Raw genomic sequence first — 26901 nt, 5'->3', positions numbered from 1 at the left:
TTGAAGTGTGACAATGACATATTTGGATAAGATGAATAATACAGCAGGTGTATATAGTATAGGTGTAACCAACATTTTGCACTTTCAAATACTTGTGCACTGCATTTGACTACTTCAGTTCGTCATCTGTCTGTCTAGAGAGGTCAGCACTAATGATGTACGTGTGCAAATGATTATCTCTCTGTGGAAGGAAACAGGGAATCTTACCACAACCAGAGGCAATGTTAATACTGTTGATTTATTGTACAAGATAATATTGTACAATACCTAAATTATTTGATCAAAATCCAATTTATATCAGTAGTAAGCTGCTGTAATGCAAATTTGTGTTTCTATTCAATGGTGTCTGTATTGTTTCTCTCAGTGTAAACCTGTCATTTAAGTAGACATGCAAACCATGTGCTTAGACATACATTAAAAAGTAAAGCGTTGTTATTTAGAAGTTGGACCTACCTTCACTGTAAAAGCTGTTACTTAGCTATAACTTAAAAAATTAAGACAACATTTTTGTATTTGCTAAATTATCATGTAGTCTACAAAAAAAAATTAAGTTTAACCATTGTCAAATTAGAGAGCATTTTAACCACAAACACCTATTTTAATTAGGTTAAAAAAAATTAAAAATTTGATTTAAACCAAATCCTGCACTTATTTTATTAATGTTGACAAATTCTTTATTTCTGTTTAAAATGTGCATTTAACTTAAAATAATTAGTTTGCATTGGCAAACATTTACCAAAGAAACGAGAGGTATTTTATTCCAGCATTTATTATACTGCAATTATTATTATCTTGAAGGGACACATTCAACCATTTTTAACATCACGGCTTAACAGTCAATGCATCATTTGACATAATTTTTTTTAAACTGGCAGATTTTCCTTTAAAACGTTGAAATTAAATACTAGAACATGTGAGCTCATCTTAGGGGCGGCTGTGGCTCAGTGGTAGAGCGGTTGTCTACCAATCGGAAAGTTGGTGGAGTAGTCATTAAGACTAGAAAAGCGCTATAGAAATACAGCACATCTTACCAACTGCAGCTTGATACAATAGCTTGTCTTTCAGATAGTTCAGATAGTGTTTAAGTCATTTTAAAATAACAGAAAAATGTTTATGAACATAAATGATCACAGAAGTTAGTTTTGGACCCAGTGCAGATTCCCACAAAGTGCTTGAAAGGCCTTCAAGGTACAACTCAAGACTATGCTTATCAGGCCCAGAAAATGTAACGTCAGAAAAACCAGAAAAAATCTGAATCGGTCTTCAGTGCAAGGCCAACAATCACCTTTCAATTCAAGAAGCATATTGGTGAGGCTTTTAAACTTGTAGGTTGGTTTCAGCGCGTTGCACCATGTCCCACAAAAAAAGTCTTTGAAATACCTCATAAGTTCTAAAACTTTGCATGGGTACTGGAGATGCAGCACGCATGTCACCCCGAGTACACAGCAGCAGGCTCTGGCCAGAATGCAGAGATTTGTAAGCGCTGGGTTTCTCTCTCTTGCTCCACTGCCTTCGGTTCAGACTGTCTTATTAATTGTCATTTAAATCGATATGAAAATGTTATGGTCATATTTCGAACTTAAGATAGCCAATAATTTATATTTATAATAATTTTTACCTTGACCTTTATTTTGCCTTGGTTTACAGATTGTTAAATGTGCATGCAAGTATCAGCTGACAGATGTGAGATGTTACATTATCATGTGACGTTTTGAGACCTTTCTCCATCTCTAGATCTACCAATGATGCTGAATATTAGTGTGAGTATAAATAAAGCTTTACAAGTTGATGCAAACTTACTTCCAAAACTGTCTGTACAAGACAGTGTATGTATTAAGGACTGCCAAATGTATTTGGGAATGAACTGGTAGCTTTTTTTAACCTTAAAGTTGTTCTGAGCTGTAAACCCGTTGTAACTTTTTGTAAAACAAAGTTACTTGCCACATGCCGACTGGAGCAAGAAAACAAAACAAACTTGTTAAATAAATGTGTTACTTAAACTTAAAAATCATACTTTTGCCTCACCTGTATCAGCTCCATCAACAAGTTCTTGATGCACTGACCACTGACCACCATTGAACCCCTCTCCTCTGTTCAAACTGAATAGCTCTAGGAGCTTTGGAGTGTATTTGTCCAGCAGAGACATACACGTTGATTCCAGTGGAACTGCACTGAACTGCACTCATTATCTGCAAGATTCCCCCTGTAGTAGATCTGATGGTCTCCTTGAGAAACAAAATCAAAGGTTGGTATAGCCATATGGAAAAAAATTACAAAAAATTTACACAGAAAACCAGAGTTAAGTATCTATTCTGTTCAAATTTTTTATTTCTCAAACCTGACTGAAAGAAACATGTTCCAGTTCTTGTAATGTTACTTTAGAAGCTTATATGAATTCCTAAATGCTGCAACAAAAAATTGCACAACATACAATCTGTTTGCTGATGCTGAAAGCCCAAAAAACAATATTTATACAACAGAAAAATGTGCATTGCCTTTGTTTTTTCCATAAGTGGACATTCTTTCAGTTAGTTCTGTTCTATGCCACAGGATGCTTCCACTAACGTCACCATGCAGGCTAATCTAAGGTGTGTAAAGACGCAATCCTGCACATGACTTGCAACAGTAAAGCAAGTAATTATTGATTTAATTATTGAAATCTACTAAAAAGGGTGTACCATTTCATCTTAATGAAAAAAACACAAAGTAGAAACCGCATTTGACTAAAGATAGACTGTTTAAGTTTAATGTTTGCTAATCATTTGAGCTTACGGGCACATTTGAAAACGCCTTGTGGCATCCTCACAATTGGTAAAGTTAACATTAGACAAAAGGAAACAGAGTTTTATTGTAACTTACAACAAAATCAATTTTATGGTAGACAGGTGCGAGTTCCCACAAGATTCCCACTTTTCATTTTTCTGTAACTTAATTTGAAAGCAAAATAAAAGGAAAGTAATTTGTTGAAAGAAACATACTGCACATATTAAAATTAAGTCTTATGGACAGTTCATTGAAGGACTTTTTAGAGTGTTTATTGTTGCAGTTACGTCACACATGTGCAACCCACCGCTGTGGGCAGTTGATTGATCAATGTGTTTGTGATTGATTTCTTGCATCACAGATACAACGTTTGGAAGTATTTTATTACCCTGTTCAGATCAGGCTAGAGCTCTCAGTGGCAGGGCAGCCAGAGAGATGCAGTGCAGTCTGTAGTGCATTCATATTTAATACTGCATAGGTCTGCCTTACACATCATGACCAGGCCTATTAGTAGGATTAATCTATTCTTCCTCTGTCTCAGTGCTCTGAGGAAAAAGTGGACTCTTTTCATTTTGAGGGATGGAGGAGAGGAGCGAGAATCCCACCTGGAATTGATCATTGTCATGTCAAATCTTCATTTTATCTACAGAAGAGCAGATAATTAGGTCTAATTTTACCATAGCTGGCAGGAATTTATGTGTATGACAGCCATAGGCTCATAATAGCCTGCCATTTCCTGAGATGAAAGAACAGAACCACACCCCCATACTCTCCTCTCCATTTAAAGCAGCTCTAATCAGCCAATAGAAATTTGCTGCCACAACTACTTTCAATTATTTGTTTCCAACAATGACATTTCATGTTATATATAACTTAGTTGTCAACCTCTGAACATAGCACCTTATTCTATATTCTGACTCCTTTAGGCCTTTCTCATGTTGGAGGCTAGCTGTTCACTCTGAAGGCGCAGGATGAAAAGATGGAACAGCTGCTTGTACCACCAGGTCCAGACAGCTTCCGCCCCTTTAGTCGTGAGTCCCTCAAATCCATTGAGAGCCGGATCGCTGAGGAGAAGGCAGAGAAGCCAAAGGGAGAGAAGAAAAAATACAATGATGAGAACAAGATCAAGCCCAGCTGTGACCTGGAGGCGGGCAAATCACTCCCTATTCTGTATGGGGACATTCCTAAAGGCATGGTGTCGACACCGCTGGAGGACCTGGATCCCTTCTACTTTAATCAGAAGGTAGGTCATTGGCCATGAAGTCTAAAGACACACAGTTTTATATATTCTTAACCATTATTTTTTGTTTATTTCTGTTAAAGAGGTTAAAGGAGAGCTGCACTGAGAGGATTCTCTCATCTAACAGCTATTATTATTATCATTATTATTATTATTGTTATTATTATTATTATTATTATTATTATTATTATTATTATTATTATTATTATTGCAGCTGTTATCATTGTCACCTAGCCAGATTATTTGAATTTAGATGACAGGAAGACCAAGCCAGGAAAAAAGTGCTAATATGAAGTTATCAGAAAGTTTTCTGAAATATATAAAATGTGATTAGGGATTTGTTCACTTAAGTAAATACGTTCTTTAAATCATAAGTAGCTTCTCTGATTAGAAGTTTTGATACATTATTTTATACATTTTTGTAAACTATATTACAAGTCAGCAATAAGAAAAAAAACAGTATTTTATGTACACCTTCCTTTTTCTGTCAGACTTTCATAGTATTAAACAAAGGAAAATACATCTTCCGCTTCAACGCCGCTCCTGCCTTGTACCTCCTGAGCCCCTTCAACCTTCTAAGAAGAATATCAATTTGCATCTTGGTACACTCATATCCTATCAAGATATTCATTTGAAATGAATGATTTGTGTTTATGTTGAGCCCACACTAAATCTGTGGTTACTATACTGTATATCCATAAACTGTTTACATTGCATTGCACAATATTTAATGAATTGAACAAAAAAGGTGTTAATTCCTTGACAACTGCCTGCAAATTGTTCAGTATGTTGATCATGTGCACTATCCTTGCCAACTGTGCAGTTATGACACTGAGTGGACCGCCTGACTGGGCAAAGGACGTAGAGTAAGTTTCCCACCAATGACACATTGGATGGATCACACACTCAGGTTATATAAATATGAAAATGCTGTTTAGTTTAACAACTACATTCTGTTTCCAACAGGTACACATTTACTACAATCTATACACTTGAATCCCTCATTAAAATTTTAGCTCGAGGGTTCTGCATAGGGAAGTTCACGTTTCTCAGAGATCCTTGGAACTGGCTGGATTTCAGTGTCATTGTCATGGCGTAAGTATTTGCCACTCAATAACAATAATGCTTCAACAGTTGTTACTTCATTTCCCCCAAAGGTCCCTTAGTATAGAAAATAATCACGTTTAATGTTTCACTGGTTCCGATGTTTGTAACAAAAGCAACAGTTTTGTCAAAATGTGTTACTTTTTGGAGCAAATGATCTGAAATATGATCTCAACTAACATGTAAATGTAGTTATCATTTAAATGCAGTTTGAAAGCCATTTTTTTTAGATCTTAGCGGACAAAGCTCGTGTTGTTCTATCATTTTTTTACAACAAATACCAAAGCATCAATCCATTTAAACATCGCTAGATACATTCCAATTCCCCTACCCTGGCCCAGTCATTCCTACTTGTAAATCTTGATAAATGGCCCACAGATACATAGCAAAATATTTAACATCTGGACACTGTTTTTTTGTAAACATTTCTTAAACAAGAATGAATAGTGGATTTCCTAGGCACTATTTTCAGCTGGGGATTAATACATTTTGTGTCTTGTTGAGTTTTACCAGCAGCATTAGACGGTTCTTGTAGTAGCGGTAATTTGAGGTCTGTGTCACTAAGTTAATTGTTAATTTTAGTCTTTTTATAGGATTTGTTGAGAAAGCAATATAGAACATCACCAGATATATATTTTAAGTTTGTAACACATGGTGTATACAGTATCTAATTGCTCATCCCAGTGACCTCATTCTCCTATTACCTTTACCAATGTGCATGCCTCAGTTTAAACTGTGTAAATGCTTCAATTGACAATCATGTAGTTTATCTATTTAGCATTGTTAGCTTGAATCTGTGTGTCTTGTATTGTTGTCTCAGTCAACATTCAATAGTAATTCTATGTTTCCCTGCAGGTATGTAACAGAGTTTGCAAACCTAGGCAGTTTTTCAGCTCTTCGCACATTCAGAGTGCTGAGAGCTTTCAAAGCTATTTCAGTTATCCCAGGTAAGCAGTAGGAGAAATTGCATGCTAGGAAGTTAGCCTTTGCACGATTTCACCCTCAACCCCCTCAATTACCTACCCTCATGCGACTGTCATGACATGTAGCGCGATTTGTCCTGACTCCACCTGTCCATCTCCTTATCACAGATTTTCAAAGAGTTGTTTTAGCAATCTGAGCATCCAAAATACTAAATGCAATCTTGGGCATCCCATAGGTGAGAACTAGTTCAAACGGGTCTTCAAATTGTTTCTTGCACTAATCCTTTACAGCCATTACTTCTCTCCTTGTGGTTAATGAAAGCATAGTGTCTTGTAATCTGTGGTGAGGGAGTGTCCCATTAGTGTTGCAAGTACATCATCATTACTGACATGCATGACCCTTATATCCTGTGTGATATTCTGAAAATGAATCAGTTTCGGCCTGATTTCCACATAAGTTTGACTGATAAATAGCTGATAAAGATTTCTGTTTTGCAAAATGCTAGCAAAGGGGATGGTTTAAGACTTATCTTTTCTAATGTTTCTAAATTTTGCAATTAAAACATCACATAATTGTAAAGGATCTTTATTTTCTGGCTCAGATGATAATGGGGAACCGATTTTACACATTAACGTCAATTTACAGGTCTTTAGGAGTACTAATGCACATGTGTAAAAGGTTGTATAAAGTCTATTTGTGTTATTTTGTGGCTACAGAGAGAGCTGCACAAAGTTTGATAGATTACTTTAAGTGATGCCACTTGAATCCGCACTGGGTCTTATGACTATAGTTTTAAATTGAAAAAACTAGAGGGTGGAGTCTCTAGGCTACATTAGCCGCTATTAGCTCCTGAATCTACAACAAAACTGTACAGTTGCTTGTGGGCCATTTGGGCAACAGGTTTCAACAAGAAACAATGATAGTTCTGGTTCTGCTGCATCAAACATTTTTATTTAGGCTAATTGTTCCGTTGTGAGTGCAACAATGTTACAGAATTGCAGTGCTAAATTGGTTAAGTACTCTTTTAAAGGCAAAACTCATTGTCATCACTTTTTACTGTGTGCACATGCCATCTAACAAGCTTTACTGTATGTGGCAGGCCTGAAGACCATTGTTGGTGCGTTGTTCCAGTCAGTGAAGAAGCTTGCCAATGTGATGATACTCACCGTCTTCTGCCTGAGCGTCTTTGCCCTAATAGGCTTACAACTGTTTATGGGCCATTTAAAGCAAAAGTGTGTCCGGACAATAATAAATGACAATTCCACCTTGAATGGTATATCAGATGGGAACTACACAAACAACACTTTCGACTGGGACGCTTACACCGTTGATAAGAGTGAGTTTTTAACTTTTCTCTGTTTCAGTTGATGACAACTTGATTCTGCACAAAATAAAAACACACAGATCAATGAAGACATGACTAGGGACTATTGAGAAGAGAGACTGTGTTTAGGACCACTTGTCATTATTATTTGTTTTCTTTAAATATTAACTTCATTGACTACATCTCTACAGTTTAATGATTAAACACAACAACACTACAATATACAGTATTCTCTGTGAGGTTTTTGATATTTAGTTTTTCTTGACATTGTTTCAGAAATAGAGTACCTTTAAATTATAGGCTATATTTAATGATGCTGTTCAACAGTGGACTGCATTATTTTGAGAGATAAAACATTCACATAACAAAACTGCGTATAATGCCGTCTTCTTCAACAACCCACTAACCACACGCACGAAAATGGCCATTGAGTTGAATTGACACCTCTCTGACCCAGTGATCAGCAAAAAAAAGCGTCTCAGATATATTATTTCTTGCAGCACTCTTGTATTTGATTGCTTTTAATTGCAGAGGTGTGCCCATTATAAAATATGATACAATTAATAAAATATATATTTTCTTTTTCCCATCAGATAATCATTATTACCTTCCAGGAAAACGAGATCCATTGCTTTGTGGCAATGGCAGTGAAGCTGGGTAAGCATATTCCCCAACCACTAGGAGACTGGACACAACATAGAATGTTATAATCCTTGTATGTGTATGACGCATCTGTTTCTGCATTAACATTACTGTACTGTTTGATTCTTTGTGAGCCTTACAGACTCCATCTTTGTTGCAGGCGGTGTCCAGAGGGGTTTTCTTGCATCAGAGCGGGGAAAAACCCAGACTACGATTACACCAGTTTTGACTCATTTGGTTGGGCTTTTCTCTCTCTGTTTAGACTGATGACACAGGATTATTGGGAAAACCTCTACCAGCAGGTAATCAGTGTAATTTGTAAGACTGGATGAACTTTTTCAGTCATAAAATTACATATATAAATGCATGCATGTATGATTTATTTTTAACAATGTTAAAAACATCAATTACTAAAGACTTTTCACAAAATTAAAATACAGTATAAGATAAACACAATAATACAGTTATAGTTTATTCAAACTTGTATACCATGTACAACCATTCTTGAATGATAAGATGGGCCAAGACTCGTCTAGTGCTGTATTTGTCCAGTCTGCTTCTCTAAAAACATAAAAAGGCATTGTTTGCTGGGTTAAGGAGGGGCTCTGTCAAAGACAATGCATTCTCACATTACAATACTGGTATTAAAAGTGTTCAAACAAACCTCTAAATGAAGTGCAGGTGCATCCCGGTCAAAAGAAACAAAGATGAGTCCCATTGTGACTCAGGCAAACACAACTTGAATGGCCCTAAGGCAAATACAGTAGGTGTCCACTGAAGAGGCTTAACATTGTAATATCAGCAAGTAATGCAAACTGTAATACCACACTGCACTGTGATTGGTTAGTAGTAACTGTTTTGGTAACGTTAACAAGCTATTTTCTGTCAGTGTCCCTTGGTCATGGTATGGAATAGCAATAGATGTTATTTTTTCTGTTTTATATTTTGGCCGGATGGTGTTACTGCAGCAAATTTCCCCTGGTATTTGAAAAAAAAGTCATTGACTTGTATTAAAATTTCATGGGTTTCTTAAACATGAGTGAGCACTTTGAGATTAGTTTAAATATAAAGTGTGTTGCAAATAAAAGTTATTATTATTATTATTATTATTATTATTATTATTATTATTATTATTATTATTATTATTATTATTAATATTATTAGTTTATGAAAATAATCTGGACATTATTTCTTAAAATATAAAAAAACAATGGAGGACGCAGTCATGCCATCATAATGAAAATGATAGCTTAAAGCATATAGCACGAAGTAGAAAAGTAATGTGAATTTTAGAAATAAAACATTAAAAGGTATAGGATAAAAGAACAAACATATTTAGTGTATTAAGTATAAGTATATTAAATAGTAGAACTCTGCCTTGTTTATTTTCCTTCCAGACGTTGCGGGCATCTGGAAAGCCCTACATGATTTTTTTTGTGCTGGTGATTTTCCTCGGTTCCTTCTACCTGATCAACCTGATCTTGGCTGTAGTAGCTATGGCCTACGAGGAGCAAAGCCAGGCCACCATAAAGGAGGCGCAGGAGAAGGAGGAAAAATTTCAGGCCATGCTTGAGCAGCTGAGACGGCAGCAAGAGGTCGCTCAGGTACAGGACATTCGAAGAGCCCCATATTATTCTTGTAAAACTACTGATCCCATTATATATTAAATAACATAAATTTGGGATGCGTCTTGTTTTTAGTCAATTAGTTTAGTTAGTTTAATTTTGTTTCTGGGTCGTGCCGAACATTTGGCCCATCCCACATGGGATTATAAGATACAACAAACGTATTTTGCAAACGTCTTCCAGTTGCTATTACAAATCATTTGATGAAATACATGAAAACGTAAACTACATAAGAATCACAAATGTTTATATCCCCCTATTGTTGTTACTTTCCTCTTCTAGGTAGCAGCCACTGCAGCCGCTGCAGAGGGCGGGGAGGCCAGCGATAAAGCTGTTGGCCCAGAGAGCTCCTCTGAAAATTCCAAGCTCAGCTCCAAAAGTGCTAAAGAGAGACGCAACAGGCGAAGAAAAATGAAGGAGGAGGGCAAAGGCGGTGATGAGAAGGTTCCTAAATCCGAGTCACAGGACAGCATGAAGAAAGCTCACTTCCGCTTCTCTGTGGATGCAAACCAGCTCAACTATGACATGAAATGCTCATCCGCACATCAGGTTCAGTATGATCTGTCAGTATGATCTGTCAATAAAATATGATATTTTTCTATAACTATGCTCCGTTCTCAACTCTAAAGCAACTTTTGAGCAGTTCTTTTTACATAAATTTTAGTTCATTTTGAATCAGTCCAAAACAATACAGTTTCAATACTTGTTAGACAATTGAATTGAATAATCTTTTTTTTTTAGTTTAGAGCCCTACCAAATTACAAACTTTTTATCTTCTTCTTTTTTGCAAAACAATGTGGAAACATTGTATGGATGCATGTATGCTCCAGCGGCCACAGTAGCCTATATTAAAAAAATGGATAAGTGTTCTCTTAATTGAATGGCAGATATGTCAAACTTTTGTCATGAAGATGATTCACTGGCTTATGTTATGACATAAGTAGAGGAGAAGCAGATGGATTAATAATGTGATTACCAAGATTACATTACAGCAGCTGATAGTTGTGAGCAGTTCCAATTTTACACTAAGTGTTGGATTTTAGAATATTCAGTAGGCTATGTGTTTTTCAACATAAGTATTTGCCGGCTTTCCACATTTTGTGATTACTTTGATGTCATGTCATTTATGTCAATTCAGCCCAACGCAACATTTCATTCTCTGCTATCACAACGACATTGCTTTCGGCATCATCGGTATCGTCATTGTCATCATCATCTTTTTCTTCTTCGTCTTTGTCTTCATCAACTTCTTGTATTCTTGTTATTGTCAGAGATCATCAAGATAATATTTTTATTTTACAAATTTTCACCTTACAATGCCTATCATTATTATGAACATCATCATCATCATCATCATCATCATCATCATCAGCAGCAGCAGCAGCATCATCATCATGATCATCTTTATCTTTTTCTTCTTCATCATGATCATCATCAATACCATCATAGTCATCTAACATATAACATAACATATATATTTTTTATTTAGTAGTTTCCCTTCCAGTACTCATCAAAATCATTATGACCATCATTTTTACAATCACCATAAGGCATTTTTTTTCTTCAACCGACCACGCAGAAATCATTTTTCCTCTTTACGATCAACAGTTATCATGTATCCACTGAAGAATATCTTTCTCCCCTAGTCTTTTCTGAGTTTTCGTGGGCCCCTGTTCTCATCCAGACGGAACAGCAGGACCAGCCTTTTCAGTTTCCGAGGCCAAGCGCAGGAGGTGGGCTCAGAAAATGAGTTTGCCGATGATGAGAGCAGCATTTTTGAGGACAACTTGAGTCGGAGGGGCTCTTTGTTTGTTCCCCGGAGTTGTGATCGACGCAGCAGCAGTATGAGCCAGTGCAGCTTCTTGTTGCATCGACTGATTCCACCCAGCAAGATCAAGCACAGCTCTGTAGACTGCAATGGAGTTGTGTCTTTGGCGGATGGGAATTCACTCCCATCGTCACCTGTGGGGCTTCTTCTGCCTAAAGCGATGGTAGATATGGCCTCCATTGGAGACAATGTAAGAAAGGGTTGTCTAGCCCAGGCGGCCCTTTTTTCATTTCTCTGTAGCCTATTAGTCCATACTGTAGCTCTATCTATTTTGGTTTTAATTTCATTCTTTTGTCTGACTCACACTGTGTGTTGTACTATGTCCTTTCCTGTGAAGGATGTTGCTGCTGTATTGCAAAGTTCCAAAGTACAAAGGTTCATGACCATTCATGAAACATGTTTTCAAGATATTTCACTAAAATCCAAAAAAAATATCATTATGCCGCTAACATGGCTTAAATCATAAGCAAAAAGGATTTGAAAAATCTTAAACAAACTTTAAAGATAAAGTGGCTGGGACTTTTACTCAAATACAAAAAATGTCATTCTGTGATATACAGTGATTTGAAATTTCAGTGACCCACCAGGTTTTTAACTGGTAACGCTGTTTTTATTAGTCAGGAATGACAAAAAAGGTTCTAACACGTTTGTTACTCAATCCACTAGGATTAGCAACCATTACTTCTGCTTTGGACCAATGGACCACTAATGTGCCAAGTTATTATCACATAGAGCTTAAGATTTCCCTATTGCAATCAACCTGGTATAGCAATGTATAACAATTTTGTTATGCACAATTGCCTTTGCTTGTTACTTCCCTTATTCTTGCAGTGTTGCACCATGACGGTAGTCTGGCTATCCCCAGCCCAAGCCAAGCTTATTAGATTTGAGATTGAGCATTGGTCTGGAGAGTTTGCTCTGTATTTTTTTAAGAGGTGTGACCAACGAGCACAATCCTGTACGCGATTGGATAGTTCTTCAGACCAGCATCGTCAAACATAGAAGCGACAGCGGCATCGACATCAATGGGTTGCTGCGCTTTGGTGGCCGATATCTTCAATGTAAACAAGAAACTGCTTAGTCGCTTTTGTATTTTAATTGTGTTAAACTCACCAATAGCCCGCCACCTAGATAAGCCAGTTTGGGATTGGTTCCTTCAAAATTGTAAACTGAAGCAAGAACGTGCAGGTTTCTTTTTTTCATAAAGAGCTTTATTAAAGTTTTTTACAAAATACAAATTATAAGCAGTAGGCCTCATGCATTATTTGAGAACAAAACAGAAAAACACACAACAAAACAAACCTAGTTACAATTTTGAGTTTGTGAATGAAATGTATCAGTGTAAATGGGCTAGTAAAGTGCATATAATGAAGTGCATATCGTAAAATGTATTTAAACTTGCAGGTTTCCAGACAGAGCTCTAGGGCAAAATCAAATCGCCGGCAGAGTGGGCGGGGTTTACCCAGTCTACCATGATGCAAAATACTGATACTTTTAGTTAAATTTGCTATGTATCCAAAGTAACACGTAATTATAGTCTGTAGCATAGTTGCATCTGTAACAATTGTTTCTATATCCAGGCGGACACCACTGACACAGAATACGGAGAGGCCGACGGAGGAACACACCAGGAGTTTATGGATTTCCTTGAGGGTCCACAGGCTAGACAGAGAGTTCATAGTATAGCAAGTGTCATAACCAGTACAATGGAGGGTAGGTATTTTACTGTACACCATGGCACGGGCATCCTATCTTGGTTATATATTGGATACTTGTAAGATAAATTATACACTTAGATAAAAGATAAAAGTAAGATAAAAGTATTGCTTCTGTTTTTCCATCACTTGTGTGCATCAGAGTTTGAAGAGTCGAGGCAGAAGTGTCCTCCTTTCTGGTACAATTTTGCCCACACCTTCCTCATCTGGGAATGTTGTCCAACATGGCTGAAGATCAAGAGGCTGGTTAAATTAATTGTGATGGATCCATTTGGGGACCTTACCATCACCATCTGCATTGTACTCAACACATTGTTTATGGCCATGGAGCATTATCCAATGAGCAAAGGTTTCACCAGTATGCTGGCTTTGGGCAATGTGGTGAGTGGACTGTAAGAGTAGAGTACAGAAAATGTTTTTGTGTACAACAGCTTCATTAATGGTCAGTATTCCTGTTGTGTTTTTTATGAAGGTATTTACTGCAATCTTCACGGCTGAAATGGTTCTCAAGATCATTGCTTTGGACCCATACTATTACTTCCAGGAGAGATGGAACATTTTTGATGCAATCATTGTCAGTTTAAGCTTGATGGAGCTGTGTTTGGAAAAAGTGGGTGGCATGGCTGTTCTGAGATCATTCAGATTGGTAAGTATGTGTTATACAGTAGCTAATATGTTAAAATGCATTTTTTGCGCTGAAAGATGTGAAATAACTTTTTTCTTTTGTTTTTACAGCTGAGAGTATTCAAGTTGGCTAAATCTTGGCCCACTCTTAACACACTGATCAAAATAATTGGTAATTCAGTGGGGGCTTTGGGCAACCTGACGCTGGTGCTGGCCATTATCGTCTTCATCTTTGCTGTAGTGGGCATGCAGCTATTTGGAAAATATTACAAGGACAATATGTCTAAAATCTGCAAACAATGCACTCCACCCCGTCTGCCCCGTTGGCACATGAACGACTTCTTCCATTCATTCCTCATTGTGTTCCGAGTGCTTTGTGGAGAGTGGATAGAGACCATGTGGGACTGTATGGAAGTGGCTGGGACGCCCATGTGCATCATTGTCTACATGATGGTTATGGTCATTGGAAACCTTGTGGTACATTATTATCTTTTACTTCATGAGTCCAGCTTGTCCAACTCTTGTAGATTTAGCTCACGGATGTAAAGAATAACAACAAATGATGCAGTTTTATAGCTACACATGTTTTGTTGTTTTCATCACGTACAATAGCTAAGGTAACGCAATCTTACATGAAGTCATGTCATTATCTGATAGGTGCTGAACCTATTCCTGGCCCTGCTGCTCAGTTCATTTAGTGCTGACAACCTGGCAGCGACAGAAGATGACAGCGACATGAACAATTTGCAGGTTGCCATCGGACGGATTCACAAAGGCATTGCCTTTGTCAAGTCTCTACTTCGAAACAGCTGCAACAGTGTCTGTCTCAGGACAAAAAAGAAAGGGAAAGGTGAGGACAAATCCTTGGATGAGCTACACAAACCTTTCGGGCCAAACGGTGTCCCCAACCACATCATCAAAGATTTTCCTAAGAATGGAAATGGGGATGTGACCGGAGTGGACAAAACTGGAGACAAGTACATTGTCAGCAGCAAGAGTGATGATTCTATTATGTCTTTCATAAACAATCCTAGTCTGACTCTCAGTGTTCCTATTGCTGTGGGAGAGTCTGACTTTGAAAACCTCAACACGGAAGACTTCAGCAGTGCCTCATCTGATGCAGCAGGATGCCATGTGGTAAGTCTGCCAAGGTGCCTTTACTTTAATTTCCTTAGAAATTAGATTTTACTTAAACACCAAGGGACCTATCTTGCACCCGGAGCAAGTGTCTTTGCTTTTTTAAGACCAACGCAGTTGTTAATTCCACCTCCTGCACCCACATCGTTTAAGTAGCAAATGCACCTTTGCCCATCTTTGCACCCATGGGCGTGCTCATCTTACAGGGAGGTGTGTTCAAGTGAATTCCTGGCTTATTGCCGTCTTGCGGCAGCAGAAAGAAATTGTTCTATTGACCAACAAAAACCTGGTTTAAAGTCAATACGCAGCATGTCATTGTTATTTTAACAACGCTTTAGTAAAACTAGTACAGGGCCCGTTGAAAATAGAATAGAATAGAATAGAATAGAATGCCTTTATTGTCATTAGTACACAGTACCTGTGCAATGAGATTGAAGCAATCACTTTACAGTGTTGACACAAAATATAAGATGAAAATATAAAATATCAAAAATATTAAAAGTCAAAAAGGGGGGCCTGGTGCAGTCCGGAGAGCAACTGTATGCATATTTAAAATGGCTTGAATACACAGTGTGTGAAAGGAGATAGGTATAAACAAATAAATAAATATTGCACTGTAATGAACTAAGTATAGATAAATATTGCACAGTAATGACATAGTTAAGTACTAAATAATAAATAAATATATAAATAAATATTGCTCAGTAATGAAAAGCAATGGCTAAATATTAAATATTGCACTGTATGAAAATGTGCCTGTTTGAAACAGGCGATTGGTTGGTAAATATTCAGTCTATATTATATGATTGTTCCAACTTGTTTATGTAGCCCACTTTGTGAATTAATTGTTTTTTATGTTTGTCTCAGTGTTCAATCATTTTGCTTGCAGGCATACTGTATTGACTGTATGTGAAGATTTGTTGCTGCTGCTTTACAGATGCTCTCAAAGTTTTAGAAGACGCGTAAAACCACTATACTATACAAAACATTTGTCATTTACAATAACCATTCAGTAACCTTTTTAACAGATCACTCATTCTTTTTTTCTTTCCATCATTTTCTCTTTAGTACTGAATTTGTATTTTGGTTGATGCAGAAATATTTTTATGTATTCAAACATAAAAGTTAGTCAATTTATTTCAATTGAAAAGTATTTTTGTTTTGTTTTATTTTCTGAGTTTCTGACAAAATTGAATCACCATCATTCCATTGAACTGCAATGTTGCAAAGCAAAACCAGGATATGTGTCATTTTGACATGGTGTTTTTCTGATTTCAGCACATATATACGAAGGGTTTCTGCAAACCATGCATTTGAAAATTCAAAATGACACTCATATTTAAAAAAAAATCAACATAATTGTTATGTTTCACATTTTGCTAACCCGCTGGAGACAGAAACACAATGGATAGACTAAAGCACAAACAATCATCAAATTGATATTAACGCTCACAGTATATTGCAGTAACATGCTTACATCATTCCCTGCACAGCATTAGCTGGTCCCAGGACAGCCAAGTGTTGCTGCATTCTCCAGGAAGGCATTCAAGCTTCATAGCTCTACCAGCTATTAGGAGACACACCCTGTAGAATGCCATACAACAGCAGGGAGAGACCATGTTGCACTACCAGGCAGCAAATCTCCAATAATTCTTAGATATTTCTGTCATATTAAATTAACTTTGTTTTTATACAATGTAAATACTATATTATATGAGCATTGTATGTTATTCTCACATAGTTTCACTCTTGTTTAGCTGAATAAATAACAACTATTTAATAAAAAAACTAAAAGTAAAATGTTAGTGACTAATTAATGTCACAATCACTTTTGGCATAATATCATATCTTTGAGAGTATGGTATACTGTCTTACATTATTTGGAGTTTTGATAAGGCTAGACATCCATAGCAACTACAATGTGGACTCCTTATTGCATTCTCTGTTGACAAGCACTGTTATTCTGCTCTCAATCTAATGAGTATGCCCTTATGGGGTTTTTTATTACATTTTTGCTATTTATTTATAATGCAGAAAGGGGACTTGTTTCTTTTTGACAATATGTAAATAAAGAGGGCTCTCTCACACTGAATCACAAGGGTATGATTGCATGGTGATATTTGTTCAATGTAGCCTAACATTAGACTGAGATTACCTCACCTCAGAGATGAAAAGGCCACCCGAAATTAAACTTTACAAGTTACACAAATGGCAAAACAAAACATCTGTTAGCGGAGTGTTTATCAGCGGAAGGGGGAGGATGCCGTGATCTCTGGGGGTGGGGCGCTGTGTCATCATGACATCTCTCCATTCTCAATAGACAATGCAGCTCTTCTGTCTCTCCTCTCCCGTGCTGTTGCTGGAGCATTTGTGTTAAGTGGCATTGGCACATGCAGTTCAACATCACATTGCCTTACGTCTTCTAATAGGTCCTCCTTTATGTCATCAATACATCCACAATTCATGCAAACGTTGTGTAAAACAAGGTCATATTTTCCTTGTATTTATGTATGTTTTTGAACAATTGGAACTGGTGGGTCTGTGAGATGAGAGAAGCAAAGTGTTTGTGCGGTGTGACACTCTACATCACGGCCAAGCATGCGCCCTTAAAATGGCATCTGAATCACTAGCAACTGACTTTAGAGTACGTTTTTCCTGGTCTGTGGTGGAATTGTTTTCTGAAAATGCAAAATAGTACTAGGGAACGTTTGCCCGGAACACGCCTCCTCTTTTTGCTGAACTGTCCCCGGGAGCGCAAGTTCATTCCCTAATATACCAACGTGAGTCTGTGGAGGGAAAACTCAACTGTGCATCGGTTGCAAAATAGGAATGATACATGCGTGGGTGTACAAAGTAAATTGCGCCGGGTGCAAGATAGGGCCCAAAATTTGATTAGTCTTGTTACAGCAAATACTGATTCATGCCTGCTCTTTATTTTAGCCATATTCACTTGATTTAAACTTGAACTGAATTGTCATTGATTCTTGTGAAGTCTTTCTTACAAACAATCCTAAACAAGACACACAGAACATCAACATAACAATTACATTATTACTTAAGTATTGTGCAAATCTCTTAGTATTTTAGACTGTTTTTGTCTGAGAATAACTGCCATTTGATGAAGTGCATGTCAGCTCCTTACATTTGCCATGACTCTATTATGTTTGCTCATTCAACATTCGTTTTACTCGGCTTCATCCGCAGATTGTAGATGACGATGACCAGTCCAGCTCCTCTGAGGGCAGCACAATAGATGTTGTCCCAGGCGGGGAGGGAAGAGACTCTGTAGACTTTGAATTGGAAGAATCTATGGAACCGGACGCATGCTTTCCTGATGGTAAATACTACTGCAACCACCACTGCTACAGCCATGTTGTTAATCTAATAATCCATAATGCACTGGTAAATCACCCCACCTTTGTCTCTGCTCAGGCTGTGTGCAAAAGTTCCCATGTTGTCAGGTAAACGTCGAAGTGGGCTGGTGGAAGATGTGGTGGACGCTTAGAAAGACCTGTTACAACATTGTGGAGCACAACTGGTTTGAGAGCTTTATCATCTTCATGATCCTGCTTAGCAGTGGAGCACTGGTAAGAGACGTGCGGGAAGTAAAACATTTTTTGAACACCGGATTTGGCTGCTGTCACCTATTTACATATTGTATGTGGCATCTCTGAGCAGGCATTATGTTCTCAAACTGCTGTTTTTAAAGAACATTTCCTTTGATTGTATTGAGTTAGTACAGTCTTACCTTACCTTACAAAAATAAAACATTTGTAATTCACTCCAAAGTAAGATCAAGGTTTTGAATAAGATGTATTCATTTAATTTGTATTCCTATTTACAATTAATTACTTACACTATCGTCTTCACATCCAGGCATTTGAAGACGTCTACATTGAGAAGAGAAAGACCATTAAAACGATGTTGGAGTATGCAGATAAAATCTTCACCTACATCTTCATTCTGGAGATGTTACTGAAGTGGGTGGCGTATGGATATGCCAAGTATTTTACAAATGCCTGGTGCTGGCTGGACTTCCTAATTGTTGATGTAGGTTAAAACACCTGAAAGACACATACACTTACTTGTCCAAACCATTCTTAGCTTGCTTTTTTAATGACGTCTGTGTGCATGTGTTCTAGGTCTCACTGGTCAGTTTGGTGGCCAATGCCATGGGATATTCTGATCTTGGTCCAATCAAGTCTCTGAGAACTCTGCGAGCTCTGAGGCCACTGAGAGCCCTGTCTCGGTTTGAAGGCATGAGGGTAAGAGTCACTGGATTTCCCTACCCACTCTGAGTCACACTGGTACAGAGTACAGGCACTGAGCAGTCTGGCAAAGCATTCCCATCCTTTCCTAACCCTCTTTTTCCAGCTTTTATTTGTCCTCAGTGTGATTGAACTATTTAAATAACAAAGTTGATCATTTTACTTTTTTGTTAAATTACAAACTAATTATACACCAGTGATGTGGGATTTTGATGACCTTTTGGGGAATGTGCTTATTTGCTTTCATGCTCAAGAGTCAGATGAGAAGATTTATACCACTGTCGTATTTAGTTAGCTTAGCTTATAAGGTGGTAACAGGGTAGAACAGCTAGCCTCTTTCCAAAGATAACACAATTCTGCCTACGGGACCGGGCAAATCATAACCAATGAAAAGAGAACTCTGTGCTGAGTTCAATGATTCCTCACACAAGACTACCTTAAATTGGTCACCAGTTATGAGAGAGGAACTGGCTAAAACATAGGGGGCAGGCCAAACAATGACCAAAGGAATGACAAAGCAACTCTCTGATGAGTTCAATGATACCTCACACAAGACTCTACATCAAACGGGTCAATATTTATAAAAAGGGGCATGGCTAATCCATAATGAGTGGGTCATAATCAAAAAAGAACTCTCTGCTATGTTCAGTGATACCTCACACAAGACATGGTTGTGTTTTAAGTATAGGGGCCGGCTCAGTATTACCACACATTGTAAGTTTCATGTTGGATGGTGTTTGTCATATAAGGTGGATTTCTTGTTGCCAGCAGGGGCGTTATGACCTGAAGTCAATTTCAGCCTCTATATGTCCTCAGGCCTGGACTCTTGTGGCTCATGGGACATTTCAAACAGATAAGACAATGTACACTCTAGTTGTAGTCACTTTCTAGTTTATTGCTAAACACTCAAAATGGCCGCCATGCCACACCCACACCGTTTGCCAAAAGGTTTTTCTTTTAATACTGTTCCTCTTTAATGTGTTGAGATGGTACAAAACAATGTTGAAGTCCATCAGTTGAAATCTCTAGGAGGAGTTTGTTGAAGTACAATGTGTGGAAATGACCAAAATTGTACTAATTTCAAACATTCTATTCAAAATGGCGGTTCTCCGTTTGGGTTAACGGTATGGCTCCAATGAGCTTTTTTGTATGTCCTGACATGCTACATATGTGTACCAAGTTTTGTTGGTCTATGTTAAACAAACTGCAGGGGCTTGCATTTTTTTACTTTGTAGGGGGTGCTCACAAGCCTTTTTGTGCGCCTATTCCCGAAACCCTTAAAATACGTAAATTTTTGGAAGAAAGAAAGAAGGAATAATTCCTATAATTCAATTCTTCTCTGGCTCTCAGGCCCTAATTCGTGAGCTTTCAAAATGCTGGTAACTGGATTTTTATACCTTTAGATACAGCCAGGCAAACTGTATTGCTTTGTTTCCTGGCGTTTTTCTAAGCTAAGCTGACAGAGTTCTCACTCCAGCTATTTAACAGATATAGTATATTGAAGGTGCTCTAAGCGATGTTGGGTTACATTACATTTTGTTGACGTTCAAAGTATTTTCAAACAAAATGAGACTAGCTTGCCCCTCCCTCCTCTTCATCCCGTCCCCTTCCTCTCCCTTCAGTGCTTCCGCACACAACTTTTAGATACAGCACACAGTGTTGTTCTCCTGCCTCTTCTCCTAATTCTTTTCCTACCTTTTACCATGCAGTTATTGTATTTGAGCTTTTGGTGTTAATCATAGTTATGATGAGCTCATGCTGATGTGTATGTTGGCACTGAAACGTTCACTCTTGTGTTTTCCTATTCTTGCCATTACCAGAGTATACAGTACTCTGTATACTCTGTACTTTTAATTCTACATGCTGTGATCTGTGCTGTATACAGATGGGTTAATTTTATGTGTTGGTGTGCAGGTGGTTGTGAATGCCTTGCTTGGAGCCATTCCTTCAATCTTCAATGTGCTGCTGGTATGCCTCATCTTCTGGCTCATCTTCAGCATCATGGGAGTCAATTTGCTTGCGGGGAAGTACGGCCATTGTGTCAACAGAACCTCAGATGAAGATTTCCTTCCATCAATGGTGAAAAACAAGACAGATTGTTTGAAGTTTGACAAAGAGGTTGCTCGCTGGAAGAACTCCAAAATCAACTTTGACAACGTTGGCTTGGGTTACCTTGCACTGCTGCAAGTGGTAAGTAACTGAACATTAGTAATTAGTTGGTAACTTCTGATTTAAGCTTATTAATATGTTATTTGCTGTATTGGTGGAAAACTGACATTGATGGATGATCAAAGGCCTACTATAATATTATTTTGTGAATATTGTTCATTTCAATAAAGGCTACATTCAAAGGCTGGATGGATATCATGTATGCTGCTGTAGACGCTCAAAGCAAGGTAATGAAATTACAATGTTAAGCTCATCCTATTTGTTACATTTTGTAATCTCTTTTGTACATTGTGAATCCCAATATTACAATGCTTTAAGTTATAATCCTTAAGATGTTTATGAAATCAAGCAACAAAATGAACACTCTATTTATGTAAGATAAAAAATGGCTAAATAAAAACAAACGGTTAAAAAGAAAAACAATTCAATGTTGCCATATGACAAAACATAAAGCAATTGTTTTTCAGTTTACCAATAAATTCCCAAATCAAACCACAACACAGAAAAACAAAGATGTGTATTGCATTTGGGTCTCGTCCTGTAGAAAGTAACTTCAACCTGCTGATACTAAACGCAAAAGGCTGTCATTAGTTTTCATGAGGCAGTAGCAATGGAGCTTTTTCTTTTTTGACATGAAGACTCATTGTCGATGCCAAATTGAAAAAAGTCAATAAATTAAACTTTGTATTGGATTTTGTTTTATTTATTCTATTTTTTATTATTTGTTTTAAACAATGTGTCAAAGCTGTATTAACTAATTTTACTATGCCAGCTATTGTGTGAAAAACAACTTGCCCTATGTGAAGCATGCAATTACATCGTCGCTGCAACGATCATTGACTAATTTCTTTATTAGAACAATGAGTTTGTTTGGCTTCACCGTGAACAAATTGTGAGTGAGTGTTCGCAGTAGTATTAAGTTACACTTAGTGCTGTTAGCGCCAGTTACCAAATCCACCAGGACCTGAATCTTAAAGGAACACACCTACTTATTAAGACGTTAGCTTATTCACTGTATCCCAGAGTTCCCAGAGTTAGATAAGTCCATATATACTCTTTTTTGTCTTTGTGCAGGTTGTAACTCTGTCCACATATGTCCGCATAGCGATAGCGCCCCCACTGCTAGCCTAGCTCAGCACAGATCCTGGAGGTAGCCGGCTCCAACTAGCCTACTGCTCCCAACGAGTGACAAAATAACGCCAACATTTTCCTATTTACACGTTGTGATTTGTATAGTCAAAGTGTGTACAAATAAGGTCACATGAGACACGGCCATCTTCTAACCGTGTACATACTGGGAACTATTCTCCTCAGAAGGTGAAGCACTGCTACTCCTGCTACTTGGGTGGCGTGATTTGCTAGCTGCACACAAGAAGCCCTGTACTGAGGAGCAGAGAGTAACAACAACAACAAGTAGCAGTGCTTCGCGTTCTCTGGAGAATAGTTCCCGGTTTGTATGGGTTGACGTAATTTTGTCACTTATTGGGAGCAGTAGGCTTGATGGAGCCGGTTACCTCCAGGATCTGTGCTGAGCTAGGCTAGCGGTTGGGGCGTCAGACAGAGACACACGGAGATGAGAAGGATATGTATAAATCTAACTCTAGGGCGTAGGTTGAATAAGCTAAAGTCTCAATAAATTTTCCTGTTCCTTTAAGGATTATAACTTTAACGCACTAATGTCAGATTTTTTGTCTCTTTTACAGCAAGAAGAACAACCAGAATATGAGAACAACATGTTTATGTACATATATTTTGTTGTTTTCATTATATTTGGAGCCTTCTTTACACTCAATCTCTTCATTGGTGTCATCATAGACAATTTCAATCAGCAAAAGAAAAAGATGAGTATCAAATCTGCTACCATTTTATATTTGGAATTGAAATTCTAATGGAAATGCAATATTTAAAAGCATTGCTTTTAGTTTGTCTTATCTCAGTATCTCCTCATCCCCTTCGCTGGGATTTAACATGCATCACATTCCCTCTTTACTTTGGAGGTCAAGACATCTTCATGACTGAAGAACAGAAGAAATACTACAATGCCATGAAAAAGCTGGGGTCAAAGAAACCTCAAAAACCTATTCCTAGGCCATCAGTATGTAACTTTAATCATGCGTCTCATCTGAATGATTATTTGAGCCTTGTTTTGTATAACCTAAAATGTATTTGTGTTTCTGTGCATTGTGTCTATTGCAGAACAAAATTCAAGGATACATCTTTGACTTCACCACAAAACAGGCATTCGATATTGTAATAATGGTTCTAATATGGCTGAATATGGTGGCCATGATGGTGGAAACTGAAGACCAGTCCAAACAAAAGGACAATATTCTCTACTGGATTAATGTAGTATTCATTATCATCTTCACTGGAGAGTGTTTGTTGAAGATGATCGCGCTTCGCCATTATTTTTTCACAAATGGCTGGAATGTGTTTGACTTCATCGTTGTCTTCCTGTCAATCATTGGTATGACTTGTCTCTGTTCTTTTCTCTGTTTGCAATGCTCAAATAAATTAAAATCATTAATTTTGTTAATATACAGTATGTGTGCATTGTTTACAGTCTATTTATGTTTTGCTTTCTTTTCTTAGGTGTGTTTCTCTCAAAACTGATAGAGGAGTATTTTGTTTCGCCAACCTTGTTCAGAGTCATCCGATTGGCTCGGATTGGTCGCGTCCTCCGCCTTATTAAAAGTGCCAAAGGAATCCGCACACTACTGTTTGCCTTGATGATGTCACTTCCTGCCTTGTTCAACATTGGTCTCTTGCTCTTCCTGGTTATGTTTATCTATGCCATCTTTGGCATGTCAAACTTTGCTTACGTCAAGAGGGAAGCAGGCATTGATGATCTTTTCAATTTTGAGACATTTGGCAACAGCATGATCTGTTTGTTCCAGATCACCACCTCAGCCGGGTGGGATGGCCTACTTGCTCCTATTCTCAACAAACATGAAGATGATTGCAACAATTCCACAGAGCATCCTGGCAGTCTTTTTAAGGGAGACTGTGGAAATCCTGCTGTGGGGATTGCCTTCTTTGTGAGCTACATCATCATCTGTTTCCTGATTGTAGTGAATATGTACATTGCAGTTATCTTAGAAAACTTTGGTGTGGCCACTGAGGAGAGCACGGACCCACTAAGTGAGGATGATTTTGAAACATTTTATGAGGTCTGGGAAAAGTTTGATCCTCATGCAACACAGTTCATAGAGTACAATAAGCTGTCAGAATTTGCAGATGCTCTGGACCCACCATTACGCATAGCTATGCCTAACAAGCTGGAACTGATCTCTATGGATTTACCCATGGTCAATGGCGAGCGGATTCACTGCCTGGACATCCTATTTGCATTCACAAAACGTGTTCTGGGCGAGGGTGGGGAGATGGACATCCTAAGGGGGCAGATGGAGGAGCGCTTCATGGCCTCCAATCCTTCCAAAGTGTCCCATGAACCCATCACTACCACCCTCCGCCGCAAACAGGAGGACACGTCAGCCATTATCATCCAGAGAGCATTCAAAAAGTATGTAAGGAAGCATGTTGCCACAAAGGCCTTAAACTCATCCAGTAACAATATTCAAAAAGATGAAACACACATTGACAAAGAGGATCTTGTCACTGACAAACTCCAAGACATTTCTAGTGCTGATAAAAGTGAACTGACTCCTTCAACGGCCCCTCAACCTTCATGTAACAGTGTGACAACAAATGGAAAAAACAAATATGAAAAAGACAAAAGTGAAAAAGAGGTTGAGGGAAAAGATGTCAGAGAGTAATAAAAGAATGCTGGAGATGCAACAAAGACATTGTAATTAATGACAACATGTTTACAACCTTACAAAGTGACTAAGACATCCATTGGACTCCATCCCTTGGTATGGAATCTATGCCAAACTGACCAGGTTTACTTGAGTTCCATTCAGGCTATAGTGGGGCAATGTTGGCTGTGTTCAGGAGCAAGGATGTTTGTGGGGATGGCTAATAGTTCTGAAAGACACTTTAGTTAATGCTTTAAATTATATTGCAGCTAGTTCTGCTATCCAGTGTCTTGAATCATTGTTATATCATTGACTGTTGTATTACTTTACCTACATTTTTTCAAGCAGAAAATAATTTTTTTTTACATTATTGCTTAATTCATAGTTTGGTTAATTAGGTTTTATTCAATTTTACACTTTTACTTTTCAAAAGGCATGCTTCTTCAGAGATAATCTTTACAAGGAGAAGCTTGTCAGATCCAAGACACCACGTTGGAGTTGCTGCAGTTAACTAGAAATGTAGACCTGCATGAGTTAAACTCCATGATTGTGCATGCTAGAGAGTACTATTTTTTATCATGCTTTCTCCCTGACCATCATTCTTCTCCTCCAAGTATACTGTACAGTCACAACATGTCTGTTTCTTAGTCTGGGATGAGTTTAGCCTACAGTCCAAACAAATTCAGCCGAGTGTGTTGATTATGTTTGGTTATCAGTGTCAGAGCAGTAACACTTGGCAGAAATACTTTGCACATTCAGTTTTGTTGGATCATCAAATTCCTTCACACACTATTTCAGCCTGATGTGTGCTACCTATGTACCATTTACAATATTGCTAATGTTGTATCATGAAACTGAGCTAAAAGCTAAGAGCGTCAGTCTTCAACTGAATATGTGCTTTTCCAAGTTGTGAATTTAGGAAAAAGCCTACTGTATGTTGTTTGCGTCTGTTTTCTTTCCTAGTTGATTTTTAATGATGGACCTCAATGTAATGATCATGGAAGTATGGAATTAATGAAAAAATTACTATGTATTCCCTGTGATATGAACCCAAATATAGTCTCCATAATCTGCGTATTAAAGCAGACAGGGATACTTTACATCCCCTAGGAGCTGTGAGGTAAAACATGTAAATGTCTATGAAAACTGCTATGTGGACGGTGATTTTACTTCACAAGACAAAGCCCTGAGTTTGATTACTTGGGTTGTTATATGACTGTGCTGTCCAAGCTTTACTTTTAAACCTTTAACTGCATTTTTTTATTTGGAAATGATGACAAGAACAAAATGGCAGATGATGATTTATGTGTTTACTGTTTCTACACAGTTTTTCCTCTCAGTCTTTATCATGTTAAATATCAAGGTTGGATGAAAGACAGCTCAGAATATTCTGAATGATTGTCTCAAAGACATGGCATCACAGATCTCATGTTTCAATCTTCTGTTTACATTTTATAGTGGCTAGTGTGTTACTTTTGTTATTTCTTCCCATCTGTTGTTCCATGTTATAAAAGTAAAACTCCATTCATGTAAGTATATTTTGCATGTAAATAAAACATTAATTACTGACTCTATACTATATGCATAATGAAAGAATGTTTTGATTACGAATGTAACATTTCCCGTCATTCATATGCATAATGCTTGTATGTATAAATAACTACATGCATGACACGGCTATTACCCATTTCACTGAAACGCCAACAGAATAAAGAGTACATGTACCTCAACTATGCTTAAAACATTCATTACATGTCTTTATAGAAAAATACATTTGTAT

General features: G+C 37.6%; 1 protein-coding gene across 1 annotated transcript in view; it reads left to right on the top strand.

Annotated features, from left to right (window-relative positions):
• The window catches only part of scn1laa (sodium channel, voltage-gated, type I-like, alpha), a 28803-nt gene extending 3227 nt beyond the window's left edge, over window positions 1-25576 (top strand). The window contains exons 2-27 of the mRNA XM_034885232.1: window positions 3690-4006; window positions 4495-4613; window positions 4780-4869; window positions 4970-5098; window positions 5963-6054; window positions 7131-7367; window positions 7949-8012; window positions 8158-8299; window positions 9395-9601; window positions 9905-10171; window positions 11269-11640; window positions 13031-13163; window positions 13308-13546; window positions 13638-13811; window positions 13901-14266; window positions 14447-14926; window positions 18131-18263; window positions 18359-18513; window positions 18803-18976; window positions 19069-19191; window positions 21109-21384; window positions 21534-21590; window positions 23067-23204; window positions 23354-23458; window positions 23560-23830; window positions 23956-25576. Of these exons, the coding sequence (XP_034741123.1) occupies window positions 3743-4006; window positions 4495-4613; window positions 4780-4869; window positions 4970-5098; window positions 5963-6054; window positions 7131-7367; window positions 7949-8012; window positions 8158-8299; window positions 9395-9601; window positions 9905-10171; window positions 11269-11640; window positions 13031-13163; window positions 13308-13546; window positions 13638-13811; window positions 13901-14266; window positions 14447-14926; window positions 18131-18263; window positions 18359-18513; window positions 18803-18976; window positions 19069-19191; window positions 21109-21384; window positions 21534-21590; window positions 23067-23204; window positions 23354-23458; window positions 23560-23830; window positions 23956-25139 (5991 nt within the window). The 5' untranslated portion in view covers window positions 3690-3742 and the 3' untranslated portion in view covers window positions 25140-25576. The remainder of the gene's footprint in view (window positions 1-3689; window positions 4007-4494; window positions 4614-4779; window positions 4870-4969; window positions 5099-5962; window positions 6055-7130; window positions 7368-7948; window positions 8013-8157; window positions 8300-9394; window positions 9602-9904; window positions 10172-11268; window positions 11641-13030; window positions 13164-13307; window positions 13547-13637; window positions 13812-13900; window positions 14267-14446; window positions 14927-18130; window positions 18264-18358; window positions 18514-18802; window positions 18977-19068; window positions 19192-21108; window positions 21385-21533; window positions 21591-23066; window positions 23205-23353; window positions 23459-23559; window positions 23831-23955) is intronic.
• Window positions 25577-26901: the final 1325 nt, after the last annotated feature.

This window comes from Etheostoma cragini, chromosome 11, assembly GCF_013103735.1.
Source record: "Etheostoma cragini isolate CJK2018 chromosome 11, CSU_Ecrag_1.0, whole genome shotgun sequence".
NCBI classification, from domain to species: Eukaryota; Metazoa; Chordata; class Actinopteri; order Perciformes; family Percidae; genus Etheostoma; species Etheostoma cragini.
Note: the sequence above shows the minus strand (reverse complement) of the source record. Positions and strands in the feature narration are given on the sequence as shown.